The 25,324-nt window shown below is 47.4% G+C and overlaps 1 protein-coding gene across 8 annotated transcripts in view; it reads right to left on the bottom strand.

Moving 5' to 3' along the window:
- The window catches only part of EIF4ENIF1 (eukaryotic translation initiation factor 4E nuclear import factor 1), a 59,269-nt gene that overhangs the window by 19,450 nt on the left and 14,495 nt on the right, over positions 1-25,324 (bottom strand). For 3 of the 8 annotated variants that reach the window (XM_077293907.1, XM_077293914.1, XM_077293923.1), the window contains exons 9-18: positions 24,276-24,452; positions 18,405-18,637; positions 17,875-17,946; positions 17,616-17,784; positions 17,379-17,458; positions 16,665-16,801; positions 16,487-16,574; positions 16,156-16,285; positions 15,736-16,065; positions 1,613-1,756 (exon numbers count right to left, since the gene is read on the bottom strand). In XM_077293907.1, coding sequence (XP_077150022.1) covers positions 1,613-1,756; positions 15,736-16,065; positions 16,156-16,285; positions 16,487-16,574; positions 16,665-16,801; positions 17,379-17,458; positions 17,616-17,784; positions 17,875-17,946; positions 18,405-18,637; positions 24,276-24,452 — 1,560 coding nt within the window. The remainder of the gene's footprint in view (positions 1-1,612; positions 1,757-15,735; positions 16,066-16,155; positions 16,286-16,486; positions 16,575-16,664; positions 16,802-17,378; positions 17,459-17,615; positions 17,785-17,874; positions 17,947-18,404; positions 18,638-24,275; positions 24,453-25,324) is intronic. The other 5 variants (XM_077293960.1, XM_077293950.1, XM_077293970.1 and 2 more) reach the window with 2 other exon arrangements.

Genomic DNA, 25,324 nt, shown 5'->3' with positions numbered 1-25,324 from the left:
TGTCCCCCAATGAGGCGATAGAGAAACCAGAGCGACGAGTACACTCGCTCATCACTAGTGCTAGGGCTTCACAGTGACATTAGTCCCTCGATAGCAATTCTCTGAAAGTCTATTCTAGAGCTGCAATTTTGCTGTAAACAGCCATGTTATATGAGTCTTACAAGCGGTAACAGAAAAATCAACACATTTGGAAGCACATGCAACTATAGCAACACTACACCATAATTACGTACAATATAACTCAAATTGTGTCACAGCTATGCAGTTGGTTTTCCTAGGACTGATAGGCAAGAGGAAACAGTACTTTCAGGGATTTTTCCAGCAATTTTTGTGAAGGTGACAAAAATACTTTACCAAAAGACTATGGCACCCTTGAATATTGCACAGGACGCTGAGACAAGTTTTCATGTTTGACGATTCACAAACACCACACACTACAGTTAACACCTGATTCCCTACCAAGTATTGCCAACGTATTAGTAACAGACCTCTTAAAGGGCCACTGTCACCCCCTCCAGCCGTTATAAACTAAAAGCCACCTTGTGCAGCAGTAATGCTGCAGTCTAACAAGGTGGCTCTTTTAGTTTTTGATTCAGTTATTCCCTCAATAAAGAGTTTTAAAATTTGTACAAAATAACCTGTCCTTAGACCTGGAGGCGGTCCGAAGCCTCCTCTGTGAATCTCCCAACTGCCGTCACTCTTCTCTTCTGGGGATGTGGTCGCCGCCCCCTGAGCGCTGTTTCTTCTTAAATCCGGCGCCTGCGCTGTGCGTGCCTGCCTGGGGCAGGCGCAGTCTTCATTGTCCTTCATAGCTCAGATGCAGGGTTCCGGTCTGCGCCTGTGCAGGCAGTGCGGCCACCCTGTTGCTGAATCCCCGCCCCGCACTGTGTTATTCATTATGCACAGTGCGGGGCTGGGGTTCCTGGGCATGCGCACTGCGCTGTTCAGACGCTCCCCCAGCTCCCCCGCCTTCCAGCGTTGTTATTTGCGGCTGCTTCATTCCAAACGCTGGCAAGGAAACCTGTATATTACGGCAACGCTGGAAGGCGGGGGACCGGGGGAGCGTCTGAACAGCGCAGTGCGCATGTCCAGGAACCCCAGCCCCGCACTGCGCATAATGAATAACAGTGCGGGGCGGGGATTCAGCAACAGGGTGGCCGCACTGCCCGCACAGGCGCAGACCGGAACCCTGCATCTGAGCTATGAAGGACAATGAAGACTGCACCTGCCCCAGGCAGGCACACACAGCGCAGGCACCGGATTTAAGAAGAAACAGCGCTCAGGGGGCGGCGACCACATCCCCAGAAGAGATGAGTGATGGCCGTTGAGAGATTCACCGAGGAAGCTTCGGACCGCCTCCAGGTCATTTTGTACAAATTTTAAAACGCTTTATTGAGGGAATACCTGAATCAAAAACTAAAAGAGCCACCTTGTTAGACTGCAGCATTACTGCTGCACAAGGTGGCTCTTTTAGTTTATAACGGCTGGAGGAGGGTGACACAGTGGCCCTTTAAAGAAGACATACTGGATCAGTCAAAGTAACCAGTATAAAGCCAGCCTTGAAAATCAGAACAAATTCTCCAATACATGCCCAAGAAAAACCATAGGATACCTGATCGCTGCATCATTGCAAGTTGGAGATGATTTGCTGGTCGTTGATTAAGAAGCGGATGCCCCGTCTGTGCCAGTGGGTAGAATTGTTGACCCAGGACCGATGGCGAGAGAGCATGCAGATCAACACCAGAAGGCAGGAGACCTTAGGAGCAAAGATAAGAAAAAACAAACTGGGTTTCACAACAGAGCACCAAAAACCATGGAAAATGTAACCCAACATTCTTATAAATACCATGTTGCAGTACTATGATCATGTAACTTGAATGAAGTGTATGCGAGATTATATGCAGCTTGATTGGGCTTCAGACCATCTGCACCTTCAGTTTATTTCTCACATTTTAGATTCACAAGCATTAAGAAGATAGCAAGACCAAGCCGATAGCTAAAGGATGAGCTTGCTACAAAAGTGCCTACAGTATTTAGTGAAAAGCTATGTGGCGAGCTTTACTCCTTGCAGCCCTGATGGATATCTTTAACCCCTTAATCCCATATGACGTACTATTCCGTCAAGGTGACCTGGGACTTAATTCCCAGTGACGGGATAGTACGTCATATTCGATCGGCCGCGCTCACGGGGGGAGCGCGGCCGAGTGTCAGCTGACTATCGCAGCACTATGTGCCAGGAGCGGTCACGGACCACCCCCGGCACACTGCGATCAAACATGATCGCAGTGTTCCGGCGGTATAGGGAATCATCGCACAGGGAGGGGGCTCCCTGCGTGCTTCCCCGAGACCCTTGGTACAAGGCGATGTGCTCACCTTGTACCGAGCGTCTCCTCCCTGCAGGCCCCGGATGCAAAATGGCTGCGGGGCTACTTCCGGGTCCTGCAGGGAGGTGGCTTACCAAGTGCCTGCTCAGAGCAGGCGCTGGCAAGCCAGGAGCCCTGCATGTCAGATCGCTGATATGACACAGTGCTCTGCAAAGTGTCAGATCAGCGATTGTCACATACAGTGATGTCCCCCCGGGACAAAATAAAAAAAAAAAAAAAAAAAAAAAAACACACGAGGCAAAAAACAATGCTTTATTATCATACCGCCGAACAAAAGGTGGAATAACACGCGATCAAAAAGACGGATATAAATATCCATGGTAACGCTGAAAACGTCATCTTGTCCCGCAAAAAACGAGCCGCCATACAGCATCATCAGCAGAAAAATAAAAAAAGTTCTAGTCCTCAGAATAAAGCGATGCAAAATTATGTTTTATAAAGAAGCTATCGTATAAAAGCGCCAAAACAAAAAAAATTACGTAAATGAGGTATCGCTGTAATCTTACTAACCCGAAGAATAAAACTGCTTTATCCATTTTAACAAACGTGGAGCGGTATAAACGCACCCCCCCCAAAAGAAATTCATGAATAGCTGGTTTTTGGTCATTCTGCCTCACAAAAATCAATGTCACATGCCCAAAAATGGTACCAATAAAAATGCAACTCGTCCCGCAAAAAACAAGACCTCACATGACTGTGGACAAAAATATGGAAGAATTATAGGTCTCAAAATGTGGTAACGCAAAAAATATTTTTTCAATAAAAATCTCCGTCCGATCTCAATTCCAGACAATTCTGTGTTGAAAAAGTAAAACAGTGCTCCTTCCCTTCCGAGCTCTCCCGTGCGCCAAAACAGGGGTTTACTCCAACATATGGGGTATTAGCATACTCAGGAAAAATTGGACAACAACAATTGGTGTCCAATTTCTCTTGCTACCCTTGGGAAAATAAAAAAAATAAAAATTCCCACAAAAATGTTTTTTTTTAGCCCCCAAATTTTTATTTTCACGACTCTGCGTTACAAACTGTACTGAAACACTTGGGGGTTAAAAGTTCTCACAACACATCTAGATAAGTTCCTTGGGGGGGTCTAGTTTCCAATATGGGGTCACTTGTGGGGGGTTTCTACTGTTTAGTTACATCAGGGGCTCTGCAAATGCAACGTGACACCTGCAGACCAAATCATCTAAGTCTGCATTCCAAATGGCACCCCTTCCCTTCAGAGCTCTGTCATGTGCCCAAACGGTGGTCCCCGCCCCCCCCCCCACACATATGGGGTATCAGCATACTCAGGACAAATTGGATAACAACTTTTGGGGTCGAATTTCTCCTTTTACCCTTGGGAAAATACAAAACTGGGGGCTAAAAAATTATTTTTGTGGAAATTTTTTTATTTTTTTTTTTATTTTCAGGGCTCTGCGTTATAAACTGTAGCGAAACACTTGGGGGTTCAAAGCTGTCAAAACACATCTAGATAAGTTCCTTAGGGGGTCTACTTTCCAAAATGGTGTCACTTGTGGGGGGTTTCAATGTTTAGGCACATCAGGGGCTCTCCAAACGTGACATGGTGTCCCATCTCAATTCCAGTCAATTTTGCATTGAAAAGTCAAATGGCGCTCCTTCCCTTCCGAGCTCTGCCATGCGCCCAAACAGTGGTTTAACCCCACATATGGGGTATCGGTGTACTCAGGACAAATGGCACAACAACTTTTGGAAATCCATTTTCTCCTGTTACCCTTGGTAAAATAAAACAAATTGGAGCTTAAATAAATTTGTGAAAAAAACAGGATTTTTGGTTGCTTACCGTAAAATCTGTTTCTTAGAGCCTCCATTGGGGGCCACAGGAACCATGGGTGTATGCTGCTGCCACTAGGAGGCTCACACTATGCAAATAAAAAAGTTAGCTCCTCCTCTGCAGTGTACACCCCACCGACTGGCATTATACTCTTCAGTTAGTGAGAAAGCAGTAGGAGAAAAACAACAAGGTTGCAAAACCATAACCACAAACTTGAGAACTGTAAACGTGAAAACAGTCATAGAACATAAAACAGAAACTGAGAAACATTGGGAGGGTGCTGTGTCCCCCAATGGAGGCTCCAAGAAACAGATTTTACGGTAAGCAACCAAAAATCCTGTTTTCTTTATCGCCTCATTGGGGGACACAGGAACCATGGGACGTCCCAAAGCAGTCCCAAGGGCGGGAAGAAACAGACTTCCATCAGGCCAGAGGACTCACCACTGCCGCCTGCAAGATCCTTCTGCCTAGGCTGGCGTCCGCCGAAGTGTAGGTATGGACCTTGTAAAATTTGGCGAACGTGTGGATGGAAGACCAGGTTGCCGCTTTGCAAAGCTGTAGGGCGGAAGCCCTGTGGTGCACCGCCCAGGAGGCGCCGACTGCCTAGGTAGAGTGAGCCTTGATCCCAGGAGGGGGCACTCTGTTCTTGACCGGGCAAGCCTCCAGAATTGCCGTTGTGATCCAGCGAGCAATAGTCGCCTTAGAAGCCGGTTGGCTTCTGCGCGTGCCATCAGGAATGACAAAAAGAGAATCCGTCTTCCGGAAAGTGGACGTTCTATCCAGGTAGATCTTCACTGCCCTGACGAGGTCCAGCTTGATCAACGATCGCTCCAGAGGATGAGTCGGAGCTGGACAAAAGGAAGGTAGAACGATGTCCTCGTTGAGGTGGAAGGTGGAAACCACCTTAGGAAGAAAAGGCGGCGGAGGTCTGAGGACCACCTTGTCCTGGTGGATGACCAAGAACAGAGGACGGCAAGACAGGGCCGCCAGCTCGGAAACGCGGCGGATAGAAGTGATGGCCACAAGAAAGGCCACCTTCCAAGATAGAACTGACACGGGGACCTCCCTGAGAGGCTCAAAGGGGGAAACCCTCAGAACGTCCAGTACCAGGTTTAAATCCCATGAATCCACAGGGGCCCTGTACGGAGGGACAGCGTGGGCTACTCCTTGAAGGAAGGTCTTAACCTGTGGTAGGGAAGCTAAAGTCTTCTGAAAAAGGATGGAAAGCGCAGAGACCTGGCCCTTCAGGGAACTAAGAGCTAGGCCCGAATCCAGTCCTGCCTGAAGGAAGGCCAAAATGGAAGGCAGGGAAAAGGACAGATGAAAATCGGTTGGACTCGCACCAACGGAAGTAAGCCTTCCAGGTACGATAGTAGATCCTGGAAGATGAAGGCTTCCGAGCCTGAATCATGGTGTGAATCACCCGGTCCGAAAGGCCGGACGCTCTTAGAACTGCGGTAACAGCCACGCCGTTTAACTGAGCGACCGAGAATTCGGGTGGCAGATCGGACCCCGAGACAGCAGATCGGGCCTGTGTGGAAGGTACCAGGGAGCGTCGGCGAGAAGATTGACGAGCTCCGCGAACCAAGCTCTCCTGGGACAATCCGGGGTGATCAGAATGACCGGCACCCCTTCCGCTTTGATCTTTTTCAACAGTTTGGGAAGTAATGGAAGGGGTGGGAACAGGTAGGGCAGCACGAACTGTGACCAAGGAATGGCCAGAGCGTCGACGCCCACTGCAAGACGATCGCGAGACCGGGAGATGAACTGCGGAACCTTCCTGTTCATTCAAGACGCCGTGAGGTCCACGTCCGGAGTCCCCCATCGAAGACAAATCTGATGGAAGACCTCCGGATGCAAGGACCATTCCCCTGCCGCGAGACCCTCGCGGCTGAGGAAGTCGGCGGCCCAATTGTCCACGCCAGGGATATGCACCGCGGATATCACCGGAACCAACCGTTGCCTCTGCCCAGAGGAGGATCTTGGATACCTCGGCCAAGGAGCTCCGAGTCCCCCCTTAATGGTTGACATATGCCACCGCCGTGGCATTGTCCGTCTGGATTCGGATTGGAAGGCCCCTGAGAATCCCTTCCCAGTGACGAAGGGACAGAAAAATGGCCCGGATCTCGAGGACATTGATAGGCAAGGTTGACTCCTGCGCTGACCAGCGGCCCTGTACAGTCAGGTGGCGAAACACTGCACCCCAGCCGAGCAGGCTGGCATCCGTCGTCACCACTTGCCAGTGAACTGGAAGGAAGGACCTGCCCTTGGAGACGAGAGGTGACGTGAGCCACCAGTTGAGAGACCGTTTGACCCGGGGGAGAGTCGGATCGGGCGGTCCAGGGAGAAGACAGACCTGTTCCACTGAGACAGGATGGCTTGTTGAAGAGGTCGCGAGTGAAATTGGGCAAAGGGAATCGCTTCCAATGTTGCTACCATCCTCCCCAAAACCTTCATGGCCGATCGGAAGGAGGGAGACCGAGGGCCCTGGAGCACGCGTATGTCCAGACGAAGAATGGATCTAGTCTTCGGGAAGAGAGATTTTGGTCTTACGAGTGTCGAAGAGCATGCCCAGAAAGATGATGCGCTGAGAAGGAATAAGGCAGGACTTCTTCCGGTTGACCAGCCACCCGAAATGGGCTAGGGTGTCGAGAACGATGGACAGGCTTTCATGGGCCTGAGAAAAGGATGGAGCCTTGATGAGGATGTCGTCGAGGTATGGAAACAGAACCAGGCCTCTGACCCTCAAGATGGCCATCAGCGCCGCCATGATCTTCGTGAAAACTCTTGGGGCGTTTGCAAGACCGAATGGCAGGGCGACGAACTGAAAATGTTCCTGAAGCACTGCAAAGTGCAGGTATCAGTGATGTCCTGGAAATATCGGAACATGGAGGTAGGCGTCCTGAATATCTATGGAACACAAATTCCTGAGCCTCCATGGAAGCAATTAGTGAACGAAGGGATTCCATCCAGAAGTGCTTCAGACGAACTCTCTTGTTCAGCAATTTGAGATCCAGAATGGAACGCACCCTGCCTTTTTTTCGGGACCACAAAAACGTTTGAATAGAAACCAGTGAACCGTTCTTTTTCTGGGACGGGAACAATTACCCCGGCTTTGAGGAGAGAAGTGATGGCTGCGAAGAAACCCAGAACTAGAGCGGGATCTCTTGGAGGTCGGAATTTGAAAAAACGATCCCGGGGTCGTGAAACACTCGATCTTATATCCCGAGGATACAACTTCCCTGACCCATGCGTCCTCTACTGAGAAGATCCAGACGTCCCTGAAGAGGAGACGGCCGCCCAGCCTGGGAGGTGGGCTGACAACTAGCCGAGTCATGCCGAGGTGGTTCTTCCAGTCCTGGACCTGGAGGATCTACCCTGGGAGTAGCGAGGACGCCAGGAAGGAGTGGGCCTAAAGGATACCGTCTTCTTCTCTTGACGTGCCTGTGGCCTTTGTTGCTGCTGGGAGAAGGAATTTGGTGCCGCGAAGCGACGAAAAGGCTGAAAAGACCGAAATTGACGTCTAGGAGGAGGGCGACAAGGCTTGGCCTGGGGAAGAAGGGAACTTGTGCCCCCTGTAGCTTCCTTAATGATTTGGTCCAGTTTAGATCCAAAGAGACGAGACCCCTGAAAAGGCAGGCTGGTAAGGGACTTTTTAGAACACAAATCCGCCTGCCAGGCGCTCTTTGGCGAAAATGCGGGGCACGTGTGGAATCTCCTGCCCTGTGAGTCAAGCAGCGGCGTGGAGGAAGGGGCGGAGTCAGCCGAGATGGCGCCGGTGGGCGGAGAGTGCAGGGCACAGTTTGTCGGGCGGGAGAAAGCCCGCCCGAAGAAAGTGGAGGCGTGCGGTACCAGAAGTAGACCCCGGCAGAAGCCGGGACCTAAATTAGAGGCCGGCGCTGCCGGAAAAAGACCGCGGCCCCGGAGCAGTGCGCCGCGGAGCAGTGCGCCGCGGAGCAGTGCGCCGCGGAGCAGCGCGCCGCGGAGCAGCGCGCCGCGGAGCAGCGCGCCGCGGAGCAGCGCGCCGCAGAGCAGCGCGGCAGCCTTCCAGGGCCGCCCGAGGGAACGGAAGTGTCGGGGTCGCGGCGCCGGAAGTAGGCCCCGGCCGGAGCCTAAATTAGAGGCCGGTGCCGCCGAAGAGAGGATCGCGGCGCCGAAGCCGGCAGGTAGTAAGTAGCACGGCGGCCTTGGCAGGCACAGGACGCATTGCGGCCGCAGGGATGCCCCTGTAAGAGGAGACATTGCTGCCGCCGAGCAGTGCAGCTGCAGGGAGAGCACTGAGGCCCTGATGAAGGGGATAGCTCAGGAGGAAACGCGGTGGCCTGAAGGGCCACCGCGCGAAGAGATACTGCTCATGTTGGTGCCCCTGGGATCCCCATTAACAATAAAGGTCAGCGCCGCCATAAGAAAATCGTGCAGCGCATTTAGGGACTTCTACTCCCCCACACTGAGAGGGAGGGCAGGGGAAGAGCTGGGAAAATTTAGGGTAAACACTCACCTAGACATCCCACGCAGTTACTAACCTGAGGGGAATGAGACATCCACGGAACTGTGATGAACGTCCTCGTCTCCTCCAACCGACAGGCTCTGGTGGGCGAGTGGGTGGGGGACGGAGCCAGGACCGGACTTCTGAGCACGCTTGTGTGCTAGGCTCTTGGTCCTGGATCTATGAGGATACGGAGTGGCAGTACACGCCGTACTCATAGTCCGTATTATGGGACTACAGGTGTGACTGTTCACCCTGTATCCCTCCAGAAAAACCTGAAAAGAAACGACGCACATTGAGGTAGATAAGGGTCTAATGAAAGACCCGTGTCCACCTCCTACTGACACTTAGCTAAACTGAAGAGTATAATGCCAGTCGGTGGGGTGTACACTGCAGAGGAGGAGCTAACTTTATTTGCATAGTGTCAGCCTCCTAGTGGCAGCAGCATACACCCATGGTTCCTGTGTCCCCCAATGAGAGGCGATTTAACAAATTTTTTTTAAAAAAATAAAAAAAAATGAACGTTTAACTTTAACATTCCAAAAATTCCTGTGAAACACCTGAAGGGTTAATAAACTTCTTGAATGGTGCAGTTTTTAGAATGGTGTCACACTTGGGTATTTTCTATCATATAGACCCCTCAAAATGACTTCAAATGTGATGTGGTCCCTAAAAAATATTGGTGTTGTAAAAATGAGAAATTGCTGGTTAACTTGTAACCCTTATAACTCCCTAACAAAAAAAAACATTTTGGTTCCAAAATTGTGCTGATGTAAAGTAGACATGTGGGAAATGTTACTTAAGTATTTTGTGTCACATATCTCTGTGATTTAAGGGCATAAAAATTCAAAGTTGGAAAGTTGCGAAATTTTCAAAATTTTCGCCAAATTTCCTTTTTTTTCACAAATAAACGCAAGTTATACTGAAGAAATGTTACCACTATCATGAAGTACAATATGTCACAAGAAAACAATGTCAGAATCACTTGGATCCGTTGAAGTGTTCCAGAGTTATAACCTCATAAAGGGACAGTGGTCAGAATTGTAAAAATTGGCCCAGTCATTAACGTGCAAACCACCCTTGGGGCTTAAGGGGTTAAACACCTCTAAAAAGCCAGATGACTGAGGCTATACTAGATCGCCATAAAGATAAAAGAACCCGGAGAGAACAACAGCTGACATGCACAGGGCAAAGATGTGGGCTCACAGCTGCAGCGCATATCAAAGGGAGGCATGCGACCTGAGCGGGAATAGTACGGCTACGGCAGAGGTCGCAAGGGGGAGTTACCAGTGAGACAAGTAACAGAACAGGAGAAACGAAAGTCATAGTTACTCACCGATAACGGTGTTTCTCAGAGCCCATGACAGCGCACCAGAGAGAGGGGATCCGCCCTTCAGGGACAGGAAACCTACAGGATAAAAGGGCGGTACCTCTCCCCTGCATCAGTTTTGTTTACAGAGCATCGGAGGTCCTCCAGGTTAGTCACAACAACAAAAAATATACAATTTTATCATATTGCTTAACAAGTAAACACCGTGTCTATATGAAAAGGCACTTCACACAAAATAATGTGCTCACCGCACACGTGGTGAGGGGGGGAATAAGTAGGTGCTGTCATGGGCTCTGAGAAACACCGTTATCGGTGAGTAACTGACTTTCTCAGTCGCCCATGACAGCACACCAGAGAGAATTGCAGAGATATATTGGTTAGGGAGGGACCACAGCCTGCAGAACCCTTCTTCCGAAGGTTAGGTCAGATGAAGAGGCTAGGTCTAAACGATAGTGTCTGAAAAAGGTTGAGGGTGATGACCAGGTGGCCGCCTTACAGATTTGATCTAATGGTACCTCTGACCTTTCGGCCCAGGAGGTCGCCATAGCCCTTGTAGAGTGGGCCTTCAGTCCCTGTGGAACGGCGTTCCCGGTGGATGAGTAGGCCAAGGCTATTGCATCTGTTACCCATCGTGCTATAGTGCTTTTAGAAGCTTTGAGTCCTTTCCTAGGCCCCTGGAAGCAGATAAAAAGAGACCCTTCCTTCCTACACTGTTGGGTGGATTTAATATATTGGATTAGACACCTTCTCACATCTAGTGTGTGGAATTTTTCTTCTTTCCTATTTTTAGGGTCTGGACAGAAGGAAGGAAGGATTATTTCCTGGGACCTGCGAAATATGGATGCTACTTTGGGTAGATAGGCAGGGTCTGTCTTTAGTACAACTTTATCATCTAGGATTTGTGTAAAGGGAGGGTTTGCGGACAGGGCTTGGAGATCACTTATTCTACGTGCCGATGTCAGGGCTATTAGGAGGGCAGTTTTAAGTGATAGAATCCTAAGAGGTATTGACTCTACAGGCTCAAACGGGGGTTCTGTCAGGGCTGACAAGACTAAGTTCAAGTCCCAAGTTGGTAATTTTTGTACTGTTACAGGTTTAGACCTTGCGGCTGCTCTGATAAACCGTATCACCCAAGGGTTTGCTGCTATGTTTTCACAGTACAGTGCTCCTAAGGCTGATATCTGTACTTTTAAGGTGCTTATTGAAAGGCCCAAGTCTAACCCCTTTTGCAGAAATTCTAATATTTCAGTCACTGGAACCCCGTCTTGCAACCTGACCCCGGAGGAGGATACAAATTTTTGCCAAGTTTTACCATATATTTTTGTGGTCACAGGTTTTCTACTTTTCATTAGTGTAGAGACTAGTTTGTTAGAAAACCCTCTATCCCTCAATAGTGACCTCTCAAATTCCACGCTGTTAAGTGGAGATTCTCTGACTGGGGGTGGAACACCGGTCCCTGATATAGAAGGTCTGGAAAATCCGGAAGGACCCAGGGATCGGTGATCGATAGCATCCTCAGCCAGGAGAACCAGGCCCTTTTGGGCCAGAAGGGGGCCATTAGGATAAGCCTGGATTTGTCCTGCCTGATTTTCCGCAGAACTGCTGGAATGAGGATGATGGGAGGAAATGCGTACGCAAGTGTTTGTGTCCAGGGAATCGTAAATGCATCTACTGCCTGAGGATTCCCTCTGGGATCTAAGGAGCAAAAGGTTTTCACCTTCCTGTTGTGCATATTTGCAAAGAGGTCTATTACAGGGATGCCCCATAAGTCTGATTTTGTTGAATATCCCCTGATTCAAGGACCATTCTCCTTGTTTTAGTTGGGTACGACTTAGGAAGTCGGCTTCCTGGTTCTCTACTCCTTTTATATGTAGGGCTGATAGGGATAGAAAATTGTTCTGTACTAGGCTGAAAATTTCAGAGGTAGTCTCCATTAATGTTTGAGACCTGGTCCCCCCCTGGTGGTTCAAGTAAGCTACAACTACTTTGTTGTCCGAAAAAATTCGGACATGATGCCCTTGTAATCCTCTTAGGAAAAAAAGTAGTGCATGATTCACCGCTCTCAGCTCTTTTTGGTTTGAGGAAGTCCCGAGTTCCTGACTCGTCCATACCCCCTGAGCGACTTTGTTGTTCAGATGAGCCCCCCACCCTGTGGGACTTGCATCTGTTACTATCTGAGGGTCCTCTATCACCCATGGAATCCCTTTTGATAGGTTGGTGGGATTTAACCACCAGGTTAGGGAATGAATAACGGGCGAACTTAGAGTCATGCGACCCTCTAATCGACCCCTTAGTAAACTCTGGTCTTTTAAAATGTCCCACTGGAGGGGTCTCGTGTGGAGCTGCGCCCACTGAACTGCTGGAAGGCAAGCAGAGAGGGACCCCAGTAACGACATCGCCTTCCTCAGAGACATGGATGGTTTTGAACAAGCTTCTGACACTAGATGTAATATCTTTTGTCTTTTCTGAATTGGGAGGCGACATTCTTGGGAACTTGAGTCCAGAGTGAGACCCAAAAATTCCTGGACCCTGGTTGGTTCCAGTTTTGACTTTTGAAGGTTCACCAGCCAGCCTAGTTTTCAAAATGTCTATCACTCTTTGGCATTGCTGATTGCAGAGTTGGGCCGAGCTGCTTACAATCAAAAAGTCGTCCAAATATGGAACGATTAAGATGTCCTCTTCCCTTAGATGTGCCATCATCTCTGCTACCAATTTGGTGAAGATGCGAGGCGCAATTGATATGCCAAAGGGAAGGGCTCTGTATTGGTATTCCCTTATCTGCCCCTTTATGACCACTGCCAGTCTGAGGAATTTTTGAGAATCCTTGTGGATGGGGACGTGATAATACGCGTCGCTGAGATCTAGAACTACCATAAAACAGTTCGGAAACAGGTTTTTTATTGTCGACTTTATTGATTCCATTTTGAATCGTTTGTTCTTTACGTAAGTGTTTAATTTCCGTAAGTTTATTATGGTCCGGAAAGACCAGTCTGGTTTGGGAACCAGGCATAATGGGGAGTAGAAACCCTTCTTTCTCTCCAGAGGGGGAACTTCCAGGAGGACATTTTTGTCCAATAATTTTAGGATTTCGAGTTCTAGAGCTTCTTGTTGTTGGGTAGAAGACCTCAGTGGAGTTACTACATAGTGTCGGGGGGGTAGGGAAAAAAATTCTATTTGAAGCCCTGCGTTTATCAGATTCAGTATCCAGGGGCTGGTAGTAATTTTTTCCCAGGCCGGGAGGAATTGAGACAACCTCCCTCCCACCCTGGGGGAGACGTCACTTAGGGGGGGGGGGTTTCTTATCACGTGGGGAACTACCGAAGAGGAACCCTCTTTCTCTTCTTTTCCCATCATCCCAGCGGTTTTGTTCTCTTGGTGGTCTTCTCCTGAAAAATGTCCTACTCCGAAAGGGCCGCTTATTGAATGTTGGAGTCAGGTTGGGGAACCCCTTCTTTTTATCACCTGCTTTTTGCAGGATATCGTCTAGAGTCTCTCCAAAGAGAAACTTGCCCTCACACGGGATAGAACACAGTTTGTGTTTAGTTTGTAAATCTCCTGGCCAGCTTTTTAGCCACAGGGTTCTGCGTGCTGCATTCGAGAGGGCTGCAGATTTAGACGTTAATTTGATTGAGTCGGCAGACGAATCAGCTAGAAATGCCGCGGCACCTCTAATCATAGGAATAGAGTCTAACACTATTTCTGGGTACCCCATCCCTCAGCTGTTTCTCTAAGTTGTCAATCCAGATCATAAGGGAGCGTGACGTGCAAGCCGCTGCTATGGCCGGTCTCAAGCATCCTCCTGCCGACTCCCAGGCACCTTTAAGAAAGGTGTCGGCTCTCTTGTCAAGTGGATCTTTTAGGGTTCCCATATCTTCAAATGGTAACGCGTATCTTTTTGAGGCTTTAGCTACCGCCACGTCGAGTTTGGGAGCCTTATCCCATGAAGTGGAAGATTCCTCTTCAAAGGGATATTTTCTTTTAATAGAGGGAACTGATGCATTTTTCCCCTCTGGTTTTTCCCACTCTTTTTTGATTAATGTTTGTATATTTTCATTTAGGGGAAAAACTCTCCGCTTTTTTTGGCATAGTCCTCCGAACATGACATCCTGAACTGTTTTGTCAGGACGAGGGTCCAATACCCCCATTGTCGACCTCACCGCTTTAACAAGGCCGTCAACCTCATCTAAGGGAAAACAATGACGACCTCCCCTTTCGTCATCTGAGGAAGAGAAGGAGGAGTTCTGTGTATCTGAGTTTACAATATCAGAGCTGGAGGAATCAGAATTCCTATAAGGATTAGGTTTTCCCTTACTGACTTTCCTTTCTCCTTTAATGGTTTTAAACACAGATTCTACCTCTGTTTTAATTACGGACCGTAACTCAGAGGCAAAGTTTGGAGTCTCCTCGCAGAGGACTTGACCAATACACGAATCACATAACTTTTTATCCGAAGATTGCGGTAATTCTTTATCGCACAATGGGCAGGTTCTGTGCTTTGTTTTTGCCGTTCTCTTCCTTGCCGGTTCTGGAGGAGGGGTAGGATCTTGAAGAGAGATCCGTAGATGGTAGCCGATTCACCACGCTGGAAGTCTTGCTACGTTGTGTGGAATGGCTACCAGACCGAGAACTCCGGGTGCCCGCAGAGGTTCACTTCTTTTGCACGTCCGGTTTCGGTCGTTGATGGTGGCGCTGCTGCGGCTGGAGCTGCTGATCGCTGTCTTCCATGGCTATAATACCCTGGGACGGCATGCAGCAAGGAGCTCCTATGTGCACCATCTTTTAAGCAGAGCGCTCATTATTAGCCCCTCCTCCGTGGCTGCATCGATGAGGAAGCGTTCATCTTTTTTTTTTCCCCAAAAAAAATGCTACTGCGCATGCGCGCGCAGTCAGGGACCCGGAAATGAAGTAATCCGGTTCCGGGGCAGCGCCATCTTGGTACACCTTGGTTACAGCGCTGCCCCCGAACCGGAAGTCGTCCTATCACCTCCGGTGCGGCGCCATCTTGGAAACGCCAGCGTCCTGAGTGCGGCCGAATGCCGGGAGCCCCAACCTATCCGGAGTGGCGGCTGCGCTTCCCCCCGCTCACGCTGAGGACCCGTCGGTCGTAGCCGTGGCGGCTTCGGACACCGCACCAGCCGTGGCAGGGGCCTCCCCGCTGCCAGGACTCGGACTGGCCGGCTCCGGATTTCCAGGCTTCTTCACGGTTCTTCTCAGGTACAGGAAACCAAACTGATGCAGGGGAGAGTTACCGCCCTTTTATCCTGTAGGTTTCCTGTCCCTGAAGGGCGGATCCCCTCTCTCTCTGGTGTGCTGTCATGGGCGACTGAGAAATTGATCTTCTTGCAAACACATTGTTCTCTTTTCTCAGTTCTGCTGTATTGCAGCCCTGTCTGGGCTGGGTTTACTGGGAGATAGAAGCTGGAGCTGAGAGGAATCTGAAGACCTGTCAGTTATAATCGCACAGCTCTACAGCCATTACACATCACACTGGTAACTCCCACTTCATATAAAAAGCTCTGGAATCAGCATCATCTTCCAGACAACATCCTCCCCAGACCCTGGAAGAAGAGGCAGTTTAGATAAAGTCATAAAAGCGGATTTATCAATATGGCATCTGATATGATGCATACAGATAGCACTATTTTCAGCATTCTATATCCCGTATGCCCATATTAATTAGTTTAGATCGGTCAAATGTGGCGAGATTACTTTTAAAGCTTTATAGGCGCAATATACTGACCTGCATGCAGTAGGGAGAGATGTTGTGGAGGTAGACCCTGTGCCAACATCTTCTGCACCAAACCAGGATGCAACTGGTGGGATGGCCGAACAACTGGCAGAACAGGTACCTGGTGGAGAGGGCGCAAAAAAGATGCTCCAGGAACTGAAGTCATAGTTGGCGTTTGCCTCCCAGAAGATTTAGGCCGGCATTCTTGATCTTTGGTGTAGCGATTCTGGTGGGGTAGTGGTGGTGTACACCCAGTGCGTTGAGAGTTGGGAAACCTGGTTCCCAGGACTGGAGAGGTGCCTTGGACGGCATTGTCAGATAAATGACCAGATAAGACTCCATCTGTTATTAAATAAGAAGTAGGAATAAGAAAAGTTTGGCAGAAAGCTACTGTATTCAGTGCCAAGGTTTGCAGCACCATAACTTAATTACCTTCCTGCAACCTTCTTCCTTCTTCTTTGCCCTGGGCACTTGGCTTTCCAGAAGGGGTCTCATCTTTGCTCTTCTCCTTGCTTTCATACATTTTACGGATGACTGAGGTAGGTGTAAATGATGGGGACAGCTAAAAAGAAAGTGAAATGCTCATTAACAAAACCGAGAAAAATAAAGTCATTTTAATCCAAGTGTCAATTTCTTTGTAGTTCTTATTAAATTAACTTATACATGTGGCATTATTTAACATAGGTAACAATTATTACTTTGATCAAGTGGACAAGAGCTCGATTTAACAGTTAACAAAAGGTTATTATTCCACACTGCTTACCATGCTAGTAACAGGGGCTCCAGGGCCTGGTGATACAGCCGATGTGCGCATGTTGCTTACGGGAGATTTATTTATTCTCTGTTGCGGTCTGAGTATAGAAAAGTAAAAACATTCATTCTTTAAGACCATGGAAACCACAGCTTAATACTTATTGACATATTGGAGTCTTTACACTGACCTGATACGAAGACCATCCCTTCCTTTATCCATCTGTATTTTGCTGTAGACCGATGGGTAGTACCTAGCCGTTGGGAAGGCAAGATCATGAGGTACCAAGCCTTCCAACACAGCCTGCTGCAACTCCATTGGACTAACCTTTTAAAAGGAAGAAAAAGTCAGTACAAATATTTGTGCATGAGACAATAGTTTGCACCTTGATAATTCAAACACCAGGGTGAAACTATCACCAGGGTATATTATACACAGTGGTACATCAAAAACACCTTTTCTAATGGCTCAACAAAAGTTTCTATGTAGTTACTGGGTTGTCCAATCCTATATAAATTAAGTTTAAAGGAAGTTTTGAGAAGTCAAACATCTGAGAGCTACAGAATTTAGAGAGACAGTTACCAGTGATGTGTCACTTAATGGGCTGGTTGCTGGAGTTTTGATAAAATCAATGTTTAATCAGCAGGCAATTATCACCAGAGAACTTGAAAACCTGCTGCAATGCAGTCCTCCATATTCCTGAGCTCTGTGTAAACTTGCCCCCACCACAAATTGACAGCTTTCTTTATACACTGGCAGAAAGTGGTCAGTGGTGTGAACAGGGCTCAACATTTAGAACTGGTAGATTGGCCGCAGTTAACAGAAGGACTACATGGCACAAGACAACTAGTCCTGTATTGCAAAAAAACACACCACACTCTAAGAAGTGAAATTGAGCACATACCTGTGCCATTACAGGGCTGTCAGCCTTCGGCATTCCCGTGGAAAACTGTTCTCCTAGGAGTTGCTGATGACCTGAAAAACCTATATACAAATTAAGCATTTAAGAGTTAAAACAAACAAACAAAACCATTTACATTTATCAAACACTTTGCTTAAGAAGAGAACAAACAAAACAAAAAAACCACAACAGGCATGCAAAAGCCAGTTTTCAGATAACATCCTGCAGAATGCCAGTTACCTAATGGAGAGGGTATTCTATTTCGAAGATAATCAGCAGAGGAGGCACGTGTATGGAACATTGGTGGTATTTGAGGAGATGGTGTCCGCTGCCTTAGAAGCGATGCCGTAGGGTCTAGGGATCCCAGAACATTGGAGGACGGATCAGAGATAGGAGGCCCAAGAAGCTCCTGCTTAAGACAATAAATAGGCTCACAATTCCAGACTTGAACCAGCTAAACCCTAACATTTAGCTGGCCTGCCTGATCGTGACGCCATACCTGCAAAATGTTCCGCTGCAGGGGAGAAGGACCTGTGACATCAGAGGACATCAAATGGCTGTCTGCATTCCTCTACAGAAAAAGAAAATTTATTAGAACACATGCAAAAAAAAAAAAAAAGAAAAGGAAGAGTGCACACCATACCCACATGACAATTTGTGCAAGAACCCAAGTGAGACATCCTTTATCAGGTGAACACAACCAGGCATGATATGTCACAAGATGGGATATTAAATGGAAAGTAGCTGCACAAATTTGAAAACTTAGATTTCCATACTCACTGGCACCTACTAAGAACTTTACTACAACATACAAATGCAGTCTGAGCACAGGGAAGAATCATTCTAAACAACTTACAGAAAAAAGGAAAAACCCTATCCAACTAATATGCTACCAAAAACAACTAGCCAGCCAGACACACACATTGCACAAGCAGAGACCGCTTGTCCACTGGACATAAAAGTGAAGTATTAAGCTTTTCCTCATAGTATAGAGTAACGTGATTAACAGACCTTTAAAACAATACTTACATTGACTTTGGGTTGGTTAGGTAGCGTTCCACTTGCCTTCATACTGCTTACAAGTTTGTTAAAAGCGGACATGTCTCCATCTTTCTGCAGCCTTCTTGGTCCAGCCATAACTGTTAAAGCTTCTTCCAGTTGTTCAGCCATGAAAGGAGTTGCAATCTTCCCCTCTTGTTCAACTTTCAGACCCTTGAGTCCAGCTTCCACCTCTTCCACTGACAAGGCAACTCCAGAATGTGCTGCAACCAAAACAATTGGTTATTGTTGTGCCCCAAAGATCTGCTAATCAAGTCTACACAAATATAAAATATTGTTTAAGAAACCCTTACTTTGTGCCACTTTGGTTTTCTAAATGTAAATACCCAATACTCTTTCACAGTTTTAATAGCCAATTTTTTTTTTTTTTTTTTTTTTTTTTAACTTCACCAATAATCCAAGATCACAGCTTGTCATATGCTCCTGTAAGTGGGGCTTCTGCTGTGTAACCAATGACCAACACAGGCAGCATTGTCTCCGTGTGTGGCATGGAGATTAAAGGGACTAGCTGTAGCCAAGCCTGCCTCCTTGCCTATGGCTGTCAGAGAAAGGGGTGAAAAGTACACAACCAAACAAGGAAAGGGACAAAGTTCTTTGACTATCAAAAAGTCACTTTTACAACAGAAGCTACATTACCAGGAGAGTGGCAAACACGTATGGTTGCAAAGTAACATTTGCTGAACAACATCAGTCTGATTTTTTATTTGACTATTGTGGTAAGTTTTTCCCATTAAGAAATTGACGTGCATTTGCAGAATATCAACAACAGCGATTTGTCACCAACTTGTTGCACATTTTCCCTACTGAATTTAACCCCTTCCCGACATGCACTGTACATGTACTGCGATGCAGAAGCGGTGTTCCCGCAAAACGTAGTATACGTACGGTGCTGCCATTTCCAGTAACCGGGTTAAGATGGCTGCTGTCCCCTTTCAACAGACCATCCCTGCACGTCGGTGATTGCTCAGTTCTGACCAGCCAATCACAGCAATGTGTCAACGTTTTGGGAAAAAAACAAAAAACACACAAGACAAAAACATGTGACATGCTGTGATCGATGCTGTATGACAGCACCAATCACAATGGGTGGGGTGATCGCAACGTCACCTCTCCTGATTAATGCCTCTGGCGCTGATTGGCGCTAATTGGCCAGAAACTATTGTTCAGACAAAGGGGTTCATCTAAAATAGCGATCCCCACTCTGCACGCAATCTTCCTCTCAGGTGGCATGCAGAGAGGTTGCAAGACCCCCCCACCCATGTTACCTGGGATAAAGATTCATTGGTGGCCAGTGTGATCCCCACGATCTGTATCCAATCCCTGGTGTGTGTGTGTGTGTGTGTGTGTGTGTGTGTGTGTGTGTGTGTGTGTGTGTGTGTGTGTGTGTGTGTGTGTGTGTGTGTGTGTGTACACACACACACGAGGAATACACTTTCCTTGCCTCAGACAGATTCCGCCAGTGAGGAAGATTCCTCTAATCCTCCTCTAGTGAGAAAGGACCCCCAGCACCATATGGATTGCATCCCCTAAACATTTATCAGCCTGTTATTTCTGGATTTCATTGGCAGCTCGGGATTCCAGTTTGACACCACTGGCTTCATTGAAATGTACTTCAAATTCTTTTTCAGCAAGGAAATAAATATTATGGTGGCCCAGACAAGCTTTTATGCCCATCAATTTATTTACCCCAAATCCTACATCATCATATGCCAAATGGACCCCTGTTAATGCAGCAGAGATGACATTTTGGGGAATTGTGCTGCACATACTGCTGTAGGCAGTCAGAAAGCCAGACATTCAGAAATACTGGAGTACTGATTTTCTACTGTACACTGGTATTCCGCATGGCCATGACAAGGACATTTAAAGCGATCCAAACATTTTTGCATCATAGTATAGATTTGAAAGATCAGATCCTCAAACCATACAGTGCCATGGCCATTTTTTTTATTTTTTTTTTTTTGTATATTGTACAGTGCCATCTGTACAAGGCTTTTGGGCTGTTTCGATCTGCAAGCAATACGGGGGACCTTCCTTCAGTTTCAGGAGGTAGTCATCAAGACCCTAATAGTTGGCACTCAGGAAGGTGAGGGTTCCAGTACTTCTGAAATAGATAGTACCCTGGTCAACATTTTTTAGAAGTTCCCCAGACAGGAAAGAAAGGAAGATCACAAAAAAGTTGCAGCAAGTGCTCCAAGAGGGGAATCCAAAAAGGAGATTTTTGTGTACTCACAGTAAAATCTTTTTCTCCGAGCCAATCATTGGGGGGGGGGACACAGGACCATGGGTGTTATGCTGCTGCCACTAGGAGGACACCAAGTTAACACAGAAAGATTAACTCCTCTGCAGTATACACCCCTTCACTGGCCAGGATTCAACTAGTTCTGTAGTAAAGCAGTAGGAGTATGAAACGAAAGACAATAAAAACTATGTCAAAACCCAAGAACTAACAACAATGAGCCAAAAGGCTAACAGGGTGGGTGCTGGGTCCCCCAACGATTGGCTCGGAGAAAAAGATTTTACCGTGAGTACACAAAAATCTTCTCTCCTACGCATCATTGAGGGACATAGGACGTCCTAAAGCAGTCCCTTGGCGGGAAACAACATAGCTAATACCCCATGTACCACTGGCTTACAGCTAAGGTACCGCCGATTGCAGAATGCGCCTGCCAAGAGCGGAGTCTGCAGAAGATAGAGAATAAATGTGGTAATGTTTTGTAAAAGTATGCAAACTGGACCATGTCGCAGCTTTGCAGACCTGTTGTGCCGACTCCTGGTGCCGGATGGCCCAAGAGGCGCCCACCGACCAAGTAGAATGGGCCTTAACCCCTGCTGGGATAGGAACACCCTTGACACAATAGGATTCCTGAATAGCCGATCGGATCCATTTGGCTAGAGTAGCCTTGGAAGCGGGAGAGCCCTTCCTTTGTCCCTCTGGAAGTACGAATAGGACATCCGACTTATGGAAGGGAGCCGTCCGTGAGCTGTACCATCGAAGGGCCCTCACCACATCGAGAGTGCGCAGAGCTTTCTCAATGTGATGGACTGGTGCCGGACAGAATTAAGGCAGAATAATCTCTTCATTGAGGTGAAAAGATGAAACGACCTTGAGCAGAAAAGGAGAGGTCCTCAAGCCTGCCTTATCCGGGTGAAAAATCAGAAACAGGGGGTGGGCAGGAAAGTGCCGCCAAGTCCAAGACACGCCTAATGGACGTAATAGCCACTAGAAAAACTACCTTCCAGGAAAGGAAGGTCAGAGACGTCCCGCAGCGGTTCGAAGGGGTTCTCCTGTAGAGCTCAAAGGACCAGATTAAGATCCTACGGATCCAAAGGCATTTTGTAGGGAGGTGCCACGCGGGAAATTCCCTGAAAGAATGTCTTCACCAGTAATCTATTGGCAATTATTCGTTGGAACAGGACTGAACGCTGATACCTGTCCTTTGAGAGAGCTAAGTGCGATCCCTTAGACCCAGAAGATCTCGGTCTGGGTTTCCAGTTGCGGTTAGGTCTGTATGAGACCTGGGGGCCTCAGTCAGCGCGCGAACCTGATCCTGATGCCAGTTGATACCGAAACGGCCGGGTAGGCTTTTGTTGGGGGAGGAATCTACTCCCCCCCCCCCCCCCCCCCCAGTATAATCCGAGATTATTTGGTCTAATTTGTCTCCAAATAAGGGACCAGGTTAGTAGGGTAGAGATGTCAAAGAACGCTTGGAAGCAGAACCTGCTCGCCAGTCTCGGAGCCACAGGGCTCTTCAGATGGAGATTGCATTTGCGGTTGCCTGTGCAGTGAAATTGGCCGCGTCTATTGAGGCGTTAGCCCAAGCCGGGTACTTCGTGGTTATCTGGTTAGCCAAGTTGATAGCCTCTGGAGGGAGATTAGTGTCTTGGATGGTCGTGGTAAGCACCTCAGCCCAAGCGACCATAACCTTCGCCACCCAAGAAGCGGCGAAGGCTGGGAAGAGAGGCTCATGTGGCCTTGAAGACGGAGCGAGCCAGGTAGTTGATTTGATGGTCAGAGGGGTTCTTGACTGAGGAACCATCTGACAGATAGTTTTGGAAGCGAGATGTGATACGGCAGGATCCACTGAGGGAGACTGCAGCCAGTCCTTGATTAGTTCCTGAGCAAAAGGGTATTTGGCCTCGATGGGCTTTTGACCCATGAAGCGTTTGTCAGGACGGTCCCTGTGTTTTTGTACGATTTCCTTAAACGCAGGATGAGTGAAATACTTTTTGGACCCGTTTAGCCTTTTTAAAAGACACCGCGTGTTCCGGAGTGGATACGGATTCCTCGTCCACCTTCAGGGTCTTGTTGACCGCTTCAATGAGAGAATCTAGTGTCTCTTGGTAAGTCGAGGAATCCTGGACGTAAGAATCGTCGGACTCATATTCAGAGTCATTTAGGTTCTCTGGAGAAGGGGAACAGGAGACTGAACTTGCAGATGCTGAAAAGCAAACGTGCCCGTGGTCAGGGGGGATGGGACATTGGTATGTTTTCTGGAACCCCGAGCCCTTAGTGACAGTACGCCCCCTGCTGGTGGACAGTTCCGTACCATCGCCAGAGTCCTCCGCGGTCTGACTTAAAGAGGGACCCTGGAGGGAGTCAATTGCCTTGGCTAGGAAAGCCATAGACTGACAGGGAAGTGACCCACTCGGGGACTAGGCTCTGCAAGGTCAGCGGCGGCATTGGGAGGCGGCTGCACAGAGGCCGGGTCACAATCCGCACATAACGGGGTATTGTGAGCTCGGGGCAGGGCCGTATTGCAAGTGGCACATGAAGTGAAAAACACTGCTTCTGGTTACCCTTTTTGGTCTCCTTAGGTTGAGACATAGTGTCTTTAGAGACAGGGGCAGGATATGCACTGTGGTGCAGGGAAGGGGTTAAGTTTTCTTGAAGCTGCTTACCCACGGTCCTGTGCCTGTGTCCCCAGGGAGGAATGTCGCCGCGGCAGTCCTGGTAGTGCCAGTCAGTGCGAGCCACCTTCGGGGTCTTGATGTCCCCGCAGGAAATGAGTGGCAATATGGCCCCCCACCATTGTGAAACCTGCCCTGGAAAACCTGGCCTTTGCTTTAGGTTTGCATTAAAGCGTACCACATGCCCACAAAAATAAAATTTGTTTTTACCCTGTTGACACTACACACTTAAAATCTGATTAACACCGTACAACACCACATTATAAATTCATACACCAGTAAAACCAACAGCATTACAATTACTATAAAACTATGCCTCTAGATAAATTACAAGATGGGGTCACTTGTGGGGGGGGGGGGGGGGGGGGGGGGGGGACTTCCACTGATTAGGCACATTAGAGACTCTGCAAACGCAATATGGTGTCAGATATTAATTCCAGCCAATCTTGCGTTCAAAAAGTTAAATGGTGCCCCTTCCCTTCATCCAGTGGTTTCCCCCCACATATGGGGTCATCTGTGCACTCAGGAGAAAAATTGTACAACTTTTGGGGTTCATTTTATCCTGTTACCCTTGTGAAAATTAAAAAAAAAAAAAAAAAGCGTAAAGATTGTGTGATTAAAGCATGTTCATTTTCCCTTCCACGTTGCTTTTGCTCCCTTGAAGCACATGAAGGGTTAATAAGCTTCTTCAATGTAGTTAATAGCACCTTGAAGGGTGCAGTTTTTAGAATGGTGTCACTTCAAAATTGTGGACATGTATGTTATGCAGTATTCCTGAAACCAGTAATAAGATAGGGTGATCAAACTACTGGCTCTTCTTCTGGAACTTGAAATACAAGTTCAGGGCACCATCTGTGTAGTAGGTACATGGCACACTTCATGTTGTGCCTTTTCATCTTATGAAAACAAAGAATAAGCTGAATAACTTACTGCTCTCCCGTAATTTCTCCTTGTTAGCAGTCAGGCTTGACAACAATGGTTTCAAGTCAACTTTGGCTTTCTGCAACATTTCCAAGATATCAACTTTGTCAGCAGCATCTTCAAAATGAATGGGAGCAAAATAGTTTTCAGCGTTCTGCCCACGACTGGGAAGAACTTGTTCTAAGCCTGCAGACAGAGACAATGGATCATCTTTTCATGTCCATCACTACAATTCCTGAATATTTCAGAAGGCTAACATTCAAGGAATACATATAGACTTGAAAAAGCAGTGCATTAACAAAAATGCACTTCAAAAATTTGCAAAAAAGGTTGGTTTGTAAGAATTAGATGATACATATGTAATCTGAGCTTTTATAATGTATCTAAATGAGAACTGATCAAGGTTGCGTTTGGCTTTTGAAAGTGTGTGTGCGCATGCGTTTTCCTTTGCCTATAAATACTATGTAACGGTACTTTCTATTTTAAATTATGACAGTCTTGACTTGGTGTTCACATAAGACATGTGCAACTTTCAAGTTATATTATATGGATTGTGTCTCCAGTATTATTGTATCTCTTTTGTTACATTTTTGGAAAATGGAAAATCTAATGTAGTAGTTTTCTCAATAAAAATCTGATTTAACACAAAAAAAGCTTTGATTTTTTTGTGTGGAAATTGTTGTTCGTAAAATTTATAAAGGGAACGTGTTGCCCCAAAATTTTGTTAAAAGTAATCTGGAGATCATAGGGGGATATAGCCACTATAAAAACACCCAATTCATTTTCTTAGCTTTGAATACCCAAAAATATAAGCAAAATGTGGGCATACTAGCACGTTTGGAATTAGCCAAACACCCCTCCCCGATTACACCATTCACAGTGTTCCTGTATCATTGTGTGACACTGCCACATAATTCTGTTCTTCACACCAAACTAAAGGATTGGGTAATTGAGTTCCCACTACCCAATCCTTATATACCGACATGGTCTCAAAACAGCTGGAAGGCCCAAAAATAAGCAGTGGGTTTAGACATTTAGCTAGTGTGAATTAAATCTTT

The sequence above is a fragment of the Ranitomeya variabilis genome, chromosome 1, assembly GCF_051348905.1.
Source record: "Ranitomeya variabilis isolate aRanVar5 chromosome 1, aRanVar5.hap1, whole genome shotgun sequence".
Classification (NCBI taxonomy): domain Eukaryota; kingdom Metazoa; phylum Chordata; class Amphibia; order Anura; family Dendrobatidae; genus Ranitomeya; species Ranitomeya variabilis.
This window is presented reverse-complemented; position numbering and strand designations above follow the sequence as displayed.